The sequence below is a fragment of the Eupeodes corollae genome, chromosome 2 (assembly GCF_945859685.1).
Source record: "Eupeodes corollae chromosome 2, idEupCoro1.1, whole genome shotgun sequence".
NCBI lineage: Eukaryota > Metazoa > Arthropoda > Insecta > Diptera > Syrphidae > Eupeodes > Eupeodes corollae.
Window position 1 is genome coordinate 51,273,255 of NC_079148.1, and position 17,019 is coordinate 51,290,273.

Below are 17,019 nucleotides of genomic sequence, written 5' to 3' on the forward strand. Positions count from 1 at the left end.
TCTTGGCATACAAATCAGTGTCAAACCTCCGCGGGACGAAATGAGCTAATTTATGCTTTAATAACGTTGGCTAATATAGAAAACACATTTAAAAAGTGTGTTTTTTAAAAAGAAGCATCCACTGCACCTGATGCTGCAAACAAGTTTTAAAAAAAGTTCATGAAACTTGCATTAAAGTCGCCTACACTCGCGTCATTGGAGTATGTTGAAAACAGAGAATGTGGCTACTCTAACCAAGAGTGCAATTTTTACTCACGAACATCAACTCACCAACGATCTCAAGGTCTCAGGTTATTAGCTTAAAAGGTATCAGCAACTGAAGGGCTCACGACCAGCCCCTTCGTATTGCTTTGCCAGTCTTAACTTTAGGACAGCTTAAATTGGGCAAGGTGCATTTTTATCTAAATGGGAAGGAAAAGAATTGGGTAAATCACTTCGCATTCTTGACGTGCGGCTGAAAAAAGAATCTCTATAGGTAGTTGACAGTATAATTCAAAAATTGAAGTCAAGTCAAGCTGATAGACATTCCTAGAGATGTGGATTCCTACGAGCTTTTTCTATAGAGTTAATAAATATTATTAATAATCCATCAAAAGTCAGGAAACATTGGGGAGGTGCTTAAGCGATATAAAAGTAACTGCCAAAAAAAGTTACTTGTTATGGGGGCGCTTATGATGGATTTGTAGAACATAACAATCGATCTTTTGGCCACCAAATGTATTAACTGTCTTATATATGACAGTTGGCCGCTTCGGAACTTGACTGATGGTTTACTATCGAAGAATCGGTTAAGGGCAATACAACCCAGCTTCAGCTCGAAATCATTAACAAAGTTTTGGAAAATTGAGATCGAATGGAGTTCATTGCAAAAAATTGACTTTTACAAGCCTGCAAATAATTGGAAAAATTGAAAAATGCTACACCACTAACCCTTTAAAAGAAATCAATGTTCTATAAGACACAACAAAAACACTTTCAATCTTTTCCCAACAAAAACAATTAGAAACAAAAAACATAGCACATATAGGTAACTTATTCACAATGTACATAAGCCCCTAGCAATTTACACTAATTTAATTAGCCAACATCAGGTAATGGGTTCATCAATTCAAAACCAACAACGTCTATAGCTTGAACCCCTCAGAAGAGCGCTTATATCTACGCATATTAGATGTAAACAGTTTTATTTCCAGTAAATTAATTTTGTTTTTTTTATTATAAAATCTAAAATAATATTTAATTTAACAAATAAAACAAATTGTTGGTGAAAACCTAAAATTTCTTTAGAAAAGAATTGATTTTCATTTGGAAAAAAAAAGAAGAAGTAGAAAGAAAACTGCATACATGAAAATTCCAATACAGTTTGTAAGAAAAAAAAGCAATGGATTTGAAAAGCTTCTACAAGAAAATCGATGTGGATGGCATTAAAAGTAAGACAGCCATTTTAATTTTTCGTTTAGAATTTTTAATCTAAATTAATTGAAGAGGTTTAAAAATGTTAAAAAATATTTCCCTAGATAAATTACCACCGTTGAAAATTCCAAAAATCAAATCACGAAAAATATTCAAAAGCTCACGTGAGGATTTGGCCCAGCAACAATCACCAGCTGACGCAATGGGAGTAGGTTCACCTATAACACCACAATCTCTGCCAGGACACTCCACTTTTATTGATCGAACTCCGACTAGAATTTCCACAGTGGCATCGCTGATGAATTTAAGTTATGGCTTCAAGGATAAACAGGATGGTGGTGGGTTATCGACTTATAAGACCGCCAGCCATTTCGAAGAGGAAAATTGTCCGGATGAGTTCGATACCCGGGAACCAGTTAGTGGGAATTCGGTGAGTAGGTTTGGCGATAAATGCAAGAAAACCTATAAGGACATTTCCGAATTCAAGATTAAGAATATTTTTGCGAAGAAAACCGTTGTGAAGAGGACAGAGATTGAAGTGGATATTTATGCGCGGCAGTATGAGCGGGATATTTATCTGGAAGAACGAGAGTCAGAGGACCACCTCGTCGAGCAGGAGTACAAATTCGAGTTCAAGGAGGCCAGGAGGCGTCTTTCAGGGTCGTCGGGAAGCATAAGCCCAGCTGATTCGTTAAGATCGGGAGTACCCAGTCCGATGCGGTCTGAGTTGAGTCATCTTCAACAAAACGATACTCCTCCACTTTTGGCAAAGCGGAGGAATGCTATCTCACATGCAGATGCCCTCAGGCAGAGGCTACAACGATCCGTGTCAATGGAAAGCAACGATGAACCGCCAAGAAAACCAAACAGAAGCAGCTTATGGAGCGTTAACGAGAACAGTAACGCCGAATCAGGAGAAGAACAGGTGCCAGTTCAGCGAACGACGGATTCAAGGCTGTCGAAGTTTAAGAAGTCCATGAAGGAAGGAATCCGAGAGATGTCCATGGATTCGGGTGATGATCGACCGAGAATTGGTATGTCTATGGCGAGGTTTAAAAAGCCAACAAGGGAGACTTCATCAGATGGCAGGAATGGGCCACCAGAATCAGGCGATGATCAAGCGTCCGCGTCGGCGGTGGCTCCAAAGGCTGGCCCATCGAGAATGGCCAGACTGAAGAAGTCAATGAAGGAAGGTATTTCAGAAGGCTTTATGGATAAAAATGTCCCTACTGAATCAGGGGATGACCAACCGCCAGTGGCTCCAAGAGGTGGCACATCCAGAATGGCACGAATTAAGAAATCAGTGAAGGATGGAATAGCAGAAGGTTTTTCGGACAAAAACACTGCAGTCGAATCAGGAGATGAGCCCGGATCAACTATTAAACCATCAAGAATGGCTAGATTTAAGAAGTCAATGAGGGAGGGAATTTCAGAGAAAAATATCGCTTCTGCAGAATCAGGTGATGACCAACCCTCTACCCAAAAGGCCGGTCCCTCCAGAATGGCAAGGTTCAAGAAATCAATTAAGGCAGGAATTCCGGAAGCCATTCGAGACAGACACGTTCCTCCAGAATCAGGAGACGAACAGGCGGCGGCGCCACAAAAAGGTGTATCAAGAATGGCACGATTTAAGAAGTCAATGAGGGAAGGCATATCGGAAGGTTTTTCAGACAGAAACATTGCCCCATCATCGGGTGATGAGCAACAATCTCATAAAACTGGGACATCAAGAATTTCTCGAATAAAGGCATCAATATCAGAAAGAAATATTCCGACTGCCGAATCGGGAGACGAGATGCCCAAATCCAGTGAATCAAGAATGTCCAAATTCAAAAAGTCCATGAAAGAAGGAATGTCTCACGAATTCGACAGCAACTGGAATCTCAAAGGAATTCGCAATCGATTCACCAACGATGATCCTGAGCCATCAACAAAAACCAAAAAGAATCTTCAATCGCAAGAATCGCTCGATCAGCATTCGGACTACGAGAAGAAGTCTTGGAAATTGAGTAATATCCACCTTAGGCGGGCAGAGCCTTCAGAGAAAACCAATGAACCAGGTATGTCGAGTCCAGAGGGTAAATTTGCTGGCATCAAAATGAGTATAAACCGCTTGAAGAATCGAAAACCCCAACGACAACAATCTGAAGAGTCAGGGACCGATCAGAATGCATCAGAGTCTCCGAAGCTCAATAGGTCCGAACAACTGAAGGCCGGTTTGCGGCGGCTGAAAATGAGAGAACGATCGATGACGTTTGACGAGGAAGAAACTAAAACTCCCAAAGAGAACGATAACATCAGCAGGCTTCGCAACTGGAAGAAGAGTATCAAACTAAAGCGAACAACTCAGGCTGTTTCTGAAGATTATGGTGAAGAACCACCACCGTTACCTACTTCGTCGCCTCCTGGGCGATCTCACACTTTGATAAGAAAACTCAATCATATTCGAAGCCGGAAGGTCGTCTCTGAAGATAACGAGGAATCAGCTGATCCAGCAAACGACCAGCAGAAGCAAAAATCAAGCAATTTAGAGAAACTTGAACAAGCTCGTACAAAGGCATTGAGAAAGGTTAATGCCCAAGTACAGAAAATGAAGAACTTCCATGGCAAATCAAGAGACTCGCCGTCTGAAGCCAGTCCCGAGAAGGAACCACGTAAAATAAAAAAAGATACCATTTCGAAACCTCTCTCAATGGTTCCGAGCTCACATTCCATAGTATCGGCACTTTCGCTGGACGATGACGATCAAAAAGCTTTACCCGAAATTACCGTTCGTAAGATAAGCAAGTCAAAGCCTAAGCTTGCTGGCTTGGGCTCAAATTCAATGGAATCTTCGCTGTCAGTAGAAGACACCGAAGACGACGACAAAGAAGAAGATGCTCCAAGAGTTTTCATCCACCAGGACAACTCCGACCAGTTTGAATCTACTTTGACAGTTGCGGTCACACGGCCAGCACCACCGGTGCCTCCCAAGACAGCTGTTATCAAGGAACTCACTCTCAAGACCAAAAACCAGGCACCCAAGACTGAATGGATCCCCAACAAAAACGCCATTTCGAGCTTCTTGGAAATGACTCCAACGCCATCACCAGAGCCAGCAACAAAGCAACTCGATGTCAGTCGAGGACACTTACGCAAACGTTCGATGGATTCCAATGACTCGGACTCTTGGATCCCGGACAATTTCCGCAACAAGAGTTGCTCTTCATCTTCCATTGCTGGTTTAAATAAGATCAACGAAAACTCCCAGCCATGGAAGGTCCACAGTGTCTTTAGTGAGGAGAAGCTCTACAAGACCAAGAGCATTGATATTTTTGCAAATCGCGATGGTGGGGCCTTCAGGGACTTTGATGATGAAATGAAAAACGTTCCGGTGAGACGTATAATTGCCGATAGCGCAGAGAACTTGAACAAGCCTTATGGTGATAGCACCGACGATGAAGAAGACTACGACAACCCTTCAAGAGTAACTCGAACGAATCACGAGTCTCCAATGGTTAGCACCAAAGTCGCCATCGAAACCGTTCGAAGTTTAAACTCGTACGACAGTACTGAGAGCAACAAGGCATACCGCGGCAGCCCAGTGCCAAGCAAGAAGCCGGCACAAATCGGCAATAGTCAGGAGAGTTTAGATGCAAACTATGACGAAAACGATGAAATATCCAGCGAAGAAGACGAAGACGAGGAAGAAGAAGAAGATGACGAAGCACCAACAATGGCACCATCGCCACCACCATCATTCTCCCCACCACCTCCACCATTGCCATTGAGGAAGCCCCCTCGTCTCGTTCCCGAACGAAACGAGTCGATGGTGCGTCTGGCCCATCCCCTCGTCAAACAAGGCTCATTGCGGCGCCATTTCAGTGAGGAACTCGATGCAAGGGACTTGGGCAAGGTCAATGACTTAATAACCAAGTTCGAGAAGAATCCGCCTTACGAAAATGTACCACGAATTCAGCTGATTCCCAGTGATGACGACACTGATGGTACTTTCGAAGTTGAAGAACAGAAAGCAGCCAAAACAAAGGAGAATGACGCCAAAAAGGTCGCCGTACAATATTCATCAAATGTTGTTGACTTGGACGACTTCGAGTTGGAGGACAAAAATAAAACGCCGACTAGAGAAAATATTGGCGGCGGCGTCAAAAAGACCCGCTCTCATCGTTACGGTAATGGAAATGGAAATGGAACAACTGACGAAGAAGGTAACTTCGAGCAAAAGAAAGTGACCAGAAGCAGCAGCAAACGAAGACCAGCTCCAATTCCCATAAGACCTTCAGCAATGATGGATGATTCTAGAAATAACAATATTTATAACAACAACAACGACGATGAAATTATAAGATCGAAAAAGGAACACCCAAAATCACCATCTCCCGAAGAATTAAATGAAAATCTAGACAATGTATCAATTCAAAGTCCAAATTCAATTTACGGATCACCAATTGGTTCGATTTGCTTATCCGAAAGAATTTCCACAAGTTCAATATATGGATCACCAGTTGGGGTGGCATATCCAATGAAGACCGCCGACCAGATGCATACGAATAGACGACGACTCTCGAATCGCTCATCGCTAAGGGATGATGACACATTCTATTCTTTTGAAAGTGACGAAGGTAATTTATTTTGTAATTTTCTATTTTTAAATCTGATTTTAAAAAATATTTTTATTTAATATTTCAGAGAATAATTTTTATTCCTTGGGTGACTCGTCTGACATGAGGTACACAATCGAAATCTGAACGTGATGCGTGGAGGAGGAGGAGGACATGGGATTTATTTTTGGAATTACGATTAAAGTTAGAATATTTTAATTTATTATTATTTAATAATAAAAGTAATTATGTGAATGTCCGTTGCTGATTAATCTGAATGTAAATTAAATATTTCATCTGGAAAGTATTTTTTGTTTTTGTAATTTCTGTAGGAGAACAGCGGGTGTGAACAGCGAGTCAATAAATATTCATACACAATGACTGCGTTCAGCTAAACAAAGATAACTTTTATCTATCTATGTTTTGAAGTTAACTCATTGTTATCTTAATTATATTAAAAGTAAGCTTGAAGATGATGTTAAAGGCGATAAATGGAAATCTTCAAAGAGTGTAGGCGGCATATTTAAAAACTTCATTCTGATTAGAATATTTATGTTAATATGAATTTGAACCAGTTTGAAAAGAAACGAAATTAAAATCAAAGTTTATGTGGTTTAATATTCTTCACCTACACATGAATTTCGTTGAAATTACTTTGTTCAAAAATTGATTTATTTTATTAAAATACTCGCGTAATTAACATTTCATTTGTTAACTTTTGTATATGAAATAGAATAACAAGAAATTGAATAACCCAAAATAGATCCAAGTTAAGAAACAAATCGAAACCTTTCTATTTTTGGTTAGAAAAGGTTTTAGAAGCGGGCAAAGTTTATTATATAAAAACGAAATATACCAATTTTTAAAATTTTTGTTTGGTGATAATACTTAATATTCAGAATAAGCTAGCTGACCCGATAAATGTTGTTCTGCTTCTTTAACTCATTTATCAGAGAACAAAGACAAAGTCTATTTTGGTGTGGATTTGTTGTTGGAACTAGACTCAGGCAAAAAGTCTTGAGTTTCAACAGTGTGAGCGAGCGCATCACGACAATCCGCATCAAGGCTAAATTCGCGCCGCGCCTGAAAGATGAAGACACCAAAGACATATTCTTCGAGCTCTTGGACAAGACATATGAGCAGTGCCCTGGCTATGACATTAAAATTGTCTTAGGAGATTTTCATGCCAAGCTAGGAAGAGAAGACATCTTTGGTGGCATAATCGGAAGATACAGCCTGCACGACACCACCTCCGACAACGGATTCAGACTGATCGATTTCACTGCGGGCGAGACGTTCTGGTAGCTAGTACGCAGTTCACGCATCTCAATATCCACAAGGGGACATGGAAATCACCTGATCAATCAACCGTCAACCAGATTGACCACATTGCCATCGACGCACGACACTTCTTCAGTATCCAGGATATCCGAACATACCGAGAGGCCAACATTGACTCGGACCACTACCTCGTTGTAGCCAAGGTACGGCTACGGATCCAAGCCAAAACAAGGAAGTACTGTGAGAAGATTCGACGTTAGACGGCTACAATCGCAAGAGACTGCCATGTCCTTTTCCGATCGAGTCTCTAATAACCTTTTAAGGAGCCCTATGCTGCCTGCATTAAGCATTGAAAACCATTGACAAAATGTCCTTACGGCCATCAGAGATGCCGACGATGTTTGACGACGAATGCCGGCAAGCGCACGCGGCGAAACAAGAGGCATACAAAACTGCACTGCACAAAAGGACTAGAGCTGCTAGCGAGCTCTACGAGCAGAAGAGGAGAGAGGAACACCGGCTTCTAAGACGGAAAAAAAGAGAGCATGAGAAGCGCGCGATCGAGGAGATAGAGGGATGTCACAACAGGAATGAGGTTCGTAAATTTTATCAAAAAGTAAAAAAAACCTCCCAAGGGTACCAGCCACGAACCGAAACCTGTAAAGACGATCAGGGGAACATCGTAGTAGAACCGCAGTCGATGCTGAGAATATGGAAAGATCACTTCTCCAAATTATATAACGGCTATGACGAACCGAATTCCGCTGTAAGGGAGATAGAACCACTCAACCTCGGCGACGCAGATCAACAATTCCGCCTACCCGACCTTGACGAAGTGAAGATAGCTATATCTAAACTTAAGTCAAACAAAGCTGCTGGAGCTGACGGCATCACCGCCGAACTATTCAAAGCAGCAGGCGATGACTTGGTAGGGAGCATGCACCAACTCATCTGCAAAATATGGTCGGAAGAAAGCATGCCCGATGAGTGGAATCTCAGCATAGTGTGCCCGATACATAAGAAAGGAGACCCTCTTAACTGCGCCAACTACAGAGGCATCAGTCTCCTTAACATTGCGTATAAGATCCTCTCTGCCGTATTATGTGAACGTCTGAAGCCATTCGTCAACAACCTGATTGGTCCTTATCAGTGTGGATTCAGACCAGGAAAGTCCACGATCGACCAAATATTCACACTACGGCAGATCTTGGAAAAAACCCAGGAACTTCAAATCGATACCCACCATCTCTTTTTCGATTTTAAAGCCGCGTATGACAGCATCTATAGGGAAGAGCTCTACCGAGCAATGTCTAGTTTTGGCATCCCTGTCAAACTTATCCGTTTTTGCAGAATGACGATGGAGAATGCACGCTGCTCTATCAAGGTCGGAAAAGATCTCACCGATGCATTTGATGTCAAAAAAGATTTTAGACAAGGCGATGCACTGTCATGCGACTTCTTCAACATCGTTCTGGAAAGAATCGTGCAAAACTCAACCGCCAACACTAGAGGCACAATTTTCCAAAAGTCCATCTAATTACTCGGATACGCAGGTGATATTGACATAATTGGAAGATCAAAGCATGATGTCACTGGAGCGGTTTTGAACAATGCAACGGAAGGGAAGAAGATGGGTTAAGTGGTCAATGAGGGCAAGACCAAGTATATGCTGTCATCAAAAAAGGACACTGAACGACGACGTCTTGGACAAAACGTCACCATGGACAGCTATAACTTTGAGGTAGTTAAGGACTTTTTCTACCTAGGCACCGCTATTAATGCAGACAACGACACCAGCGCGGAAATCAAACGAAGAATAACTCTTGCAAATCGCTGCTTCTTTGGACTTAGAAGGCAATTGAAAAGTAAAGTCCTCTCTCGAGCCTCTAAAATCACCATCTATAAGACACTCATCATCCCGGTTCTCATTTATCTAAATCAAAATTGAATGGGTTTATCACACATTACCCTTAGAGATCCGAAGCAGAAAGGCGGAATAGAAGTTTTAGATAGGAGATCATTAATAATAAAAGAGAAAGAGTGTCGGAGACAGAACAGAGCCCTGAGGCACATCAGCATTTTATTATTTGTTTCTCAGACATGAATCCATCCAATAGTAATTGTATTGAAACTTCCGAAAAGTAATTCTTATTTTTCGAAGGAGGGATTCGTCAAAACCAAATGAATGCATATTCGATAAGAGAACCTGATACAAAGCTCGATGAAATGCTTCTCAAATATCAAACGCAACAATCTTACTTTCTCGAAAACGATTTAAGGATTTGTTGCTGAGATAAACCATTACATCGCCAGTGGACCTATTGCTACGAAAGCTGTACTGCTGATAATTAAAAAGCCTTCCGTCTTGGCGAAATTTCTTGAGCTGATAGTTAATAAGCGTTTCCATGACTTTGGAAAGGCGGAACGTAAATGCATCCGATCGATAATTCAAGGGCGAAGAAAATTTGCCTTATTTGGTATGCATGCCTCAGCGATCTGATAGGTAGTCTAACAAAGGCAATTGCGTACGCCGACGATCTAATGGCGTACAGACCGGCCCGAAAGGTTGAGGTTATTAGAATTCTCTTGCAGCATGATTTCGAAAAGATTCAGCGATATTGAGACGACTAGAAACTGAAAATAAATGTCTAGAAGTCGGAGACAATTCTGTTCCGGACTCCGTTGGCTAGGGCCACTATACGTGTAAGAATTGGTCACAAGATGGTCATCGTTGATCTTCACGGGCAGCCATTAGCGAGCAAAAGTGTAGTGAAGTACCTCGATATCTGGTTAGATCAGTATTTATATAAATGCTGCTCGGACCAGGGCCAGAGGAGCCTTCGCTCTGACGAAACGGCTGGTTTTTAGCAGTCGGCTTGACCCCAGAGTGAAGGTAATTTGCTACATGGCCCTCATACGGCCAATGATCGTTTATGGTTGTCCTGTGTGGTTCAACGTTGCCCCTTCCCAGATGGAGAAGTTTCGGGTGTTCGAGCGGCAGTGTTTACGACGCTGTACCGGCTTATATCGAACAGCCGAATCTTCTTATGTGCATTACTATTCCAACGAGGTCCTATACAACGGGGCTCGAATCAACAGAATTGACAATTTCGTGATAAAACTCGTGCGAGGTCACATTGCAAGAGGTATGTCTTCGACCAACAATTTAATTTTCGGGGCGTTCTATCCGAACGACGAGTATTTTGAAAATGCACGCTTGAGCGACTTCATTCCACCAGAGGCATTTCTCCTTTTAGACAGATGCGGTCTGATACAGGATAGATTGGCAGTTCCGCTAATCTACCACGCCAGACGAAGAACCGTGGATAGGCGACTCCCATACAATCGGGACCTCATGGCAAAAGACGGAGCAGAGCTCCTTCGGTTCACTAGGGCTGTGTCCGAACGGGACCGAACTGATAGGGTGAAGCAGGAGAATCAGTTTTGGTGGCTTCAATGAGCACTTGATATTGGATAGTCGGGATGGGGTTTTAAGCCTTGGCCGGCTTACAAACTTGTTTTATAGTTTAAGGGTTTAGTTTTAAGTAGAATAGGCATGGTGGCAAAAAAAAATTAAAAAAAATATGGAATATAAAAAAAAAATTAAGAAAAAGGACGATAAAATATAAAAACAAAAAACATTAGATTTGCTGCTGTGGTTGTTCTAGTTTTAAGTAGTTTAAAGGTAGAATAGGTAGTTTAAGTTAGCGTTTAGTTTTATATTAAGGACCTTATTTTAAGTAGTTTTAAAGTAAAAATAAAAAAGGATCTTGATATTAGTTTTTTTTTCAATATTTTCTAATAAATACGAAAATAAATTTAAATTGAAGTAAAATAGATCTTAGGGCCGAAAGGCATTAGTAGTTAGTGTTATAGTTTAACTTAGAGTGTCCGTATTGGACCATTAAGTTAGTTGTAAGTTATGGATAATTAGGCTAGTTTTATAAATTTTTGTCTAGCTTTAAGATAGGTTTAAGAATCAATTAATAAAAATGAATTAAAAAAAAAAAAAATCGGATGCACTGTCATGCGAGAGGTCTTGGGTTCGATCCCTGCCTATGTTACCTAAAGTTTTTTTTTCACGGTTACTGCCTCTTGCGAGGAATTGACAAATTCTCCAAATGAAATTCTTGTCATGCAAAGTGCTTTCTCAAATTTGCCGTTCGGATTCGGCCTTAAACTGTAGGCCCTTTCCATCTATAACAACATTACTCGCATACAGAAATGGTTAATAGTTGTAGGTCAATCAACGGACTGTTGAACCACCTAATTTATATTATTTTCAAAGTTTCTTTAACAATACTTATGATTTTTACTTACTCTTAGAAGACTTTTCGTATAAAACGTTTATTAAAGAAAAACATTTACCTGAAATGAAAAAAAAAGTTTATTAAAATATGTTTCTTCTTTTTTTTCTTTTAATTTAAATAACAAAAATTAATTAATTTAAATTTTTTAGTCATATAGCCAAAAACTGTGACCAAACTATCTGAAAATCTAATTTCCACATACACATAATTCGATGTTTTTAATAGCTTAGAATAATTAAATCCCAATTAGTAAGCTCTTTAAACAATCTTATTAATGATGACCTTTTTTTTGTAGGAAATGTTGATAAGAGTAGGTAAGGAACTCATAGAAACTGAATCTTATCATCTATAAAATTTGTTTAAACCTTCGTCAATGAATCTTGAAAAAAAACTTATATGTGGGTTAATATGAACTAAAGGTTAGTCGGTTCAAGTTCGATGCAATTGATAGAAAATTAAATTAAATACACGTCTATGTCGGACGAACTTGCTCTTATAGAGCGCCTAACGCTACGCCCACTTTTAAAACAAATGTAATATCATTGTGTAAGCAATAAGAATCTTGTTGTAATCTTAGGAGTATTTTTCAAAAGTGTCCTAAATTCTACGCAGTGCTTAAATTTATAGCCTATTTTACAAAACGAACTTAGTTTGACAACTAACAGCTTAGGGTTTTACAAAACCCATTTATAACACCAGTGGAATTGACAATTCTTTGTTGTTCGTAAAGCACAATTGTGAAGTAAATAGTTGTCAAAAATAGCCTTGAACAATCATTACAGTTCCTCTACCTCAAATGCAGGCTAACCCTTAATTTCATCAAGGACAACCCGTATCTACAATTTTAAAGAAGTCATAATAAATTTCACAAAAAGTCAACCACCACAGTTAATGCTCCGATAATCCCTCAGAAATGCAAATTCCTCTCAAATTCTTCTCCATTATAATTATCATTGATGCATAAGGATTATCTTTTCGACCCTAACGCCTAACCCTAACGCCTAACGCCGAGTCGTCGTTGCTGCTGGGCTGTGGCCGCTATACGTTACCCTAATACGATTTAGAATAATCTATATATGCAAGTTCTTTACCTAAACTTGAAGTCGTATATGATACATGCTCACATAAGACTAATGCAAACAAACTAAAAATACATTCATTCAACATATAAAACGTACTCGTATTTCGAGAACCTCAATTAAACACTTGAAGTAATGAAACCAAAAATTAAATGACACAGGAGATAAACCCTCGCCCTGACTGATTTTATTGTGTTAATTGTCAGCAAATAAATTCATCATCAATAAAATTTATTTCGAAGCCTTTTAGGGCAACAATAAAAATGTATAAAGCACCATGATATTATATTTATATGGCAGCTGTTTTTGATAAGATGAGAATTTTGTCGGTTCTTCCTTCCGATGATTTTGAATTCAATAAGGGGTTTTAAGACAGGGCTGTCAGACAAAGTAGTAAGGGAGTGGTTCTAAGTTTGAGTACGATGAGTCAAAAAATATTCAATACATTCGAGGAGCACAGTAAAAGAGAAGTTATCATGTAGTTTTTCATCTTTTACAATAGTACTTAACTATTGACAATATCATCACAAAATTTATTTAAACGACACCCCTGATTTTGGAATCATATTCGAAAATCTATTTAGGTTATAATAGATTCTTAGGGAACACCAACTTTTCTAAACTCGTGTCGTTCAATATCGGAACATCTGTAAAATGACAGCTGTGCCAGTTGTGCAACTATACAATAGAAGACAAAGGTTACCCTGCAACCAAAACGCAGGTAAGAAAAATTCTCAATTCCTTAATGATGTATGTCTATACATAGAAAATGCATTCTAGACAATGATGTTTTGTCCTTTTATTAAAGTAAAAATTCGATAGAAAATTATATCCTGTCTTGTACTGAATGTAAAAACTAAGTAAATACATAAATTCAATTTATTGCACATATCTTGTCTAGACTCTACTTCATGACTTAAAAAGATTTTAACCTCTGGAAAGATTTTCAATCTGAATGGTGTCTTATGGTTTTTTGCTTAATAATTTTGTAATTCTATAAATTTTCACATTGATATTTGACAAGAACTGTGATTTATTTCATCCACTCAAAAAGGACTGTTTAAGTAAAATACAGACCGAATATTGGTAAGTTTGACAAGTTTGAGTTGCTTAGTAAACTATGGAAAATATTAATATAAATGTTTTAAAGTATTTTTAATTTTTATTACGAATTCTTTTTATTTTATTTATTATTTTTATTTGGTTGATGAAACTGATTTCAACAAACAAAAAAATTAAGAAAAAGAAGAGAAAAGAAAAGTGAACAGAATGACAACCAAATGACAGCCAAAGTAAATTATAACTTATGAAGAGTGTCCATAGTCAATGTCTTCACAGCTGTCAAAGTTACTAATGACAGCTGTCAAGATATTAAGTAAAGTTGAATAATACAAAAAGTATTGTTTAACAAAATCAGGCACTGGAAACATTGACAGGAATTCAAGAGACCAGTTTATCAATTTGCTAGTAAATATTTTGTAGAACTCGAAGATTTTAATAATTTCAGGGATATAAACGAAAATTCCCATAAAATGACATGACGAAATCATAAACGAAAAATTTCGCTGTGCTTTTCGTTTTTCAATACGCTGCTGAACGACGAAATGTGTCATTTTAGTGGATAGCTGTACTAGTTTTTTTAGTACAATTCTCCACTTTTTTCGTTCTCAATTTAATTGCCCGGCATATAAATTGCTTGCGAATTTTTGACGTTTAATTTTTTTGTTGAAAAAAAAAATTGTTTACTCGTGACTTTCGGTGTTTTGACTTTGATTTATATTTGATTTGAAATTTTAAAAAAGAGGCTGGGATGCGACCCACACTGATAACTTCCCATCCCGTCTGTCGATTTGTCTTGCTTAAGAGTTTGTCTAGATTTTATTTTTTATGAAAAAACGGACTGTTGGATTTTTATATAAAATTTACTGAATATCGAAAACAATATTTTCTGTGAAATAAAATAAGTTTGAAGCCAATATTTTTAATTTTTGAAAAGCTATTTGAGTCGAAAGTAAATTTTTACCAAGTTTAGTATTGATTTTTTTTTTTGAGTTTTATTTTTTGTAAAAAAAACTGTCAATTCGATTTTTTTCAACATTCTTAAGAATGTTTAAAACAATATTTCTTAAAAGATGAAATAAGTTTGAAGCCTACATTTCAAGTTTTTAGAAAGATATTTGAATCGATATTCAATTTTCACCAACTTTGTGAAATGTTTTTTTTTTTAGATTTTTATTTTTTATAAAAAAAAACTATCTATTCGATTTTTCTCAAAATTTGTCCTAATGTTGAAAACAATATTTCTTATAAGTAAAAATTAGTTAGAAGCTATTATCTCAAATTTTTGAAAAGATATTTGAGTCGAAAAGCATTTCTTACCAACTTTTGTTAATTTTTTATCGGTTTTTAATTTTTGTAAAAAAAACTGTCGATTCGATTTTTTTCCAAATTTTACTGAATGTTGCCAACAATATTTTTAAAAAAATAAAAGTAGTTTAAAGCCAATATCTCAAAGTTTTGAGAAGATATTTGAGTCAAAAAACAATTTTTACCAACTTTTATTAATTTTTTTTTAGGTTTTTATTTTTTGTAAAAAAAACTGTCAATTCGATTTTTCTCAAAATTTGTCCTTATGTTGAAAACAATATTTTTAATAAGTCAAAATTAGTTAAAAGCTATTTTCTCAAATTTTTGAAAAGATATTTGAGTCGAAAATGATTTTTTACCAACTTTTGTTAATTTTGTATCGGTTTTTATTTTTTTGTAAAAAAAACTGTTAATTCGATTTTTTCCAAAATTTTACTTAATGTTGAAAACAATATTTTTTTTAAATTAAAGTAAATTAAAGGCAACATCTAAAAGTTTTGAAAAGATATTTGAGTCGAAAATCAATTTTTAATAACTTTTGTTAATTTTTTTTGGTTTTTAATTTTTTGTAAAAAAAACTGTCAATTCGATTCTTCTCAACATTTTTCAGAATGTTAAAAAAACAAAATTTCTTATAAGATAAAATAAGTTTGAAGCCTAAATTTCAAGTTTTTGAAAAGATATTTGAATCGATATTCAATTTTTACCAACTTTTGTTAATTTTTTTTCGGTTTTTAATTTTTTGTAAAAAAACTGTCGGTTCGATTTTTTTCAAAATTTCACTGAATGTTGACAACAATATTTTTTGAAAGATAAAAGTAAATTAAAGCCAATATCTCAAAGTTTTGAAAAGATATTTGAGTCAAAAAACAATTTTTACCAACTTTTAATAATTTTTTTTTAGGTTTTTATTTTTTGTAAAAAAAACTGTCAATTCGATTTTTCTCAACATTTTTCAGAATGTTAAAAACAATATTTCTTATAAGATAAAATAAGTTTGAAGCCTACATTTCAAGTTTTTAGAAAGATATTTGAATCGATATTCAATTTTTACCAACTTTGTTAAATTTTTTTTTTCGATTTTTATTTTTTATAAAAAAAAACTGTCAATTCGATTTTTCTCAAAATTTTATCAGATGTCAAAAACATTATTCTCCATTGCACAAAATTGTTTTGGAGATGAAATCATATTTTAGTCGTCAAATTTTGGAGGTGACAAATTTTTTTTTTCAGTTTTTTTGATTTATAAAAAAAACCGTTAAATGGATTTTTTTCAAAAAATATACTTCTTTGATATCACGTTACAATATATTATATACAATTTAATTCAAGTCTCTAGCCTTCAAAATGTTCAACTTTTTTCCAAACTGCTATGGTAAAAAAAACCACCCACGCAATTTTCTTGAGAGCCCTTTCTGCATCTTTCTGCCTTATTATCTGTGTAGCAAAATTATTTGAAGTCGATATCTCTCTTGGTTCTTGGGCTATGGAGGACGAAAAAACGTCGCGAACGTATGGACGTACGGACATACGCACGCACAGACATCTTTCTAAAAGTCTTTTATTTCGACTCTAGGGACCTTGAAACGTCGAGAAATGTCAAAATTTTCAATTTGACAAATCGGACCCATTACAATAACTCTTGGGAAGTTAATAAAATGGATTTGTTTAATGCGTTCCAACAACACATTTGTTGGTGATGTGTTATTGGTGATGTGCAAGAAGTAAAGAAGACGACTTCAAAACAAAAAAAAATGATTTCCCTTCGGAGAAAAAAAAGAAACTGGCTTCGTTGGTCGATTATCAACTGTTTTTGACAGCTGACAGAACTTGTCAATTGTTTTTACAGTTGACAGAACTCTCCACAAAAATTTTTCCGCTTTGGTTTTCGTTTTCATTTTGCACTTGGAGACCGCCGATAAAATTCTTTACTGTCAGAAATCTGAGAACAGAATTTGTATGATTTGAATT

General features: G+C 36.9%; 2 protein-coding genes across 7 annotated transcripts in view; one reads left to right on the forward strand and one right to left on the reverse strand.

Annotated features, from left to right (window-relative positions):
• The window catches only part of LOC129947505 (neuroglian-like), a 170,438-nt gene that overhangs the window by 103,719 nt on the left and 49,700 nt on the right, over positions 1-17,019 (reverse strand). The gene's annotated exons all lie outside the window — the stretch shown is intronic.
• Positions 1,051-6,318, forward strand: LOC129947502 (protein PIP82). 2 transcript variants are annotated; one of them, XM_056058083.1, is made up of 4 exons: positions 1,052-1,430; positions 1,518-1,843; positions 1,901-6,032; positions 6,100-6,318. In XM_056058083.1, exons 1-4 carry the CDS (start codon positions 1,382-1,384, stop codon positions 6,156-6,158), a joined length of 4,566 nt encoding a protein of 1,521 aa, XP_055914058.1. In that variant the 5' UTR covers positions 1,052-1,381; the 3' UTR covers positions 6,159-6,318. The 2 variants fall into 2 exon arrangements, with proteins under 2 accessions (XP_055914057.1, XP_055914058.1); XM_056058082.1 differs by having other exon boundaries at positions 1,051-1,430; positions 1,518-6,032.

Excerpts from the sequence above, each read along its gene's own strand:
- LOC129947502 (XM_056058082.1), top strand. The coding sequence starts at position 1,382 with ATGGATTTGAAAAGCTTCTACAAGAAAATCGATGTGGATGGCATTAAA. Across the intron at positions 1,431-1,517 it reads CGATGTGGATGGCATTAAAA|ATAAATTACCACCGTTGAAA; the intron begins GTAAGACAGCCA and ends ATATTTCCCTAG. Across the intron at positions 6,033-6,099 it reads TTCTTTTGAAAGTGACGAAG|AGAATAATTTTTATTCCTTG; the intron begins GTAATTTATTTT and ends TTAATATTTCAG.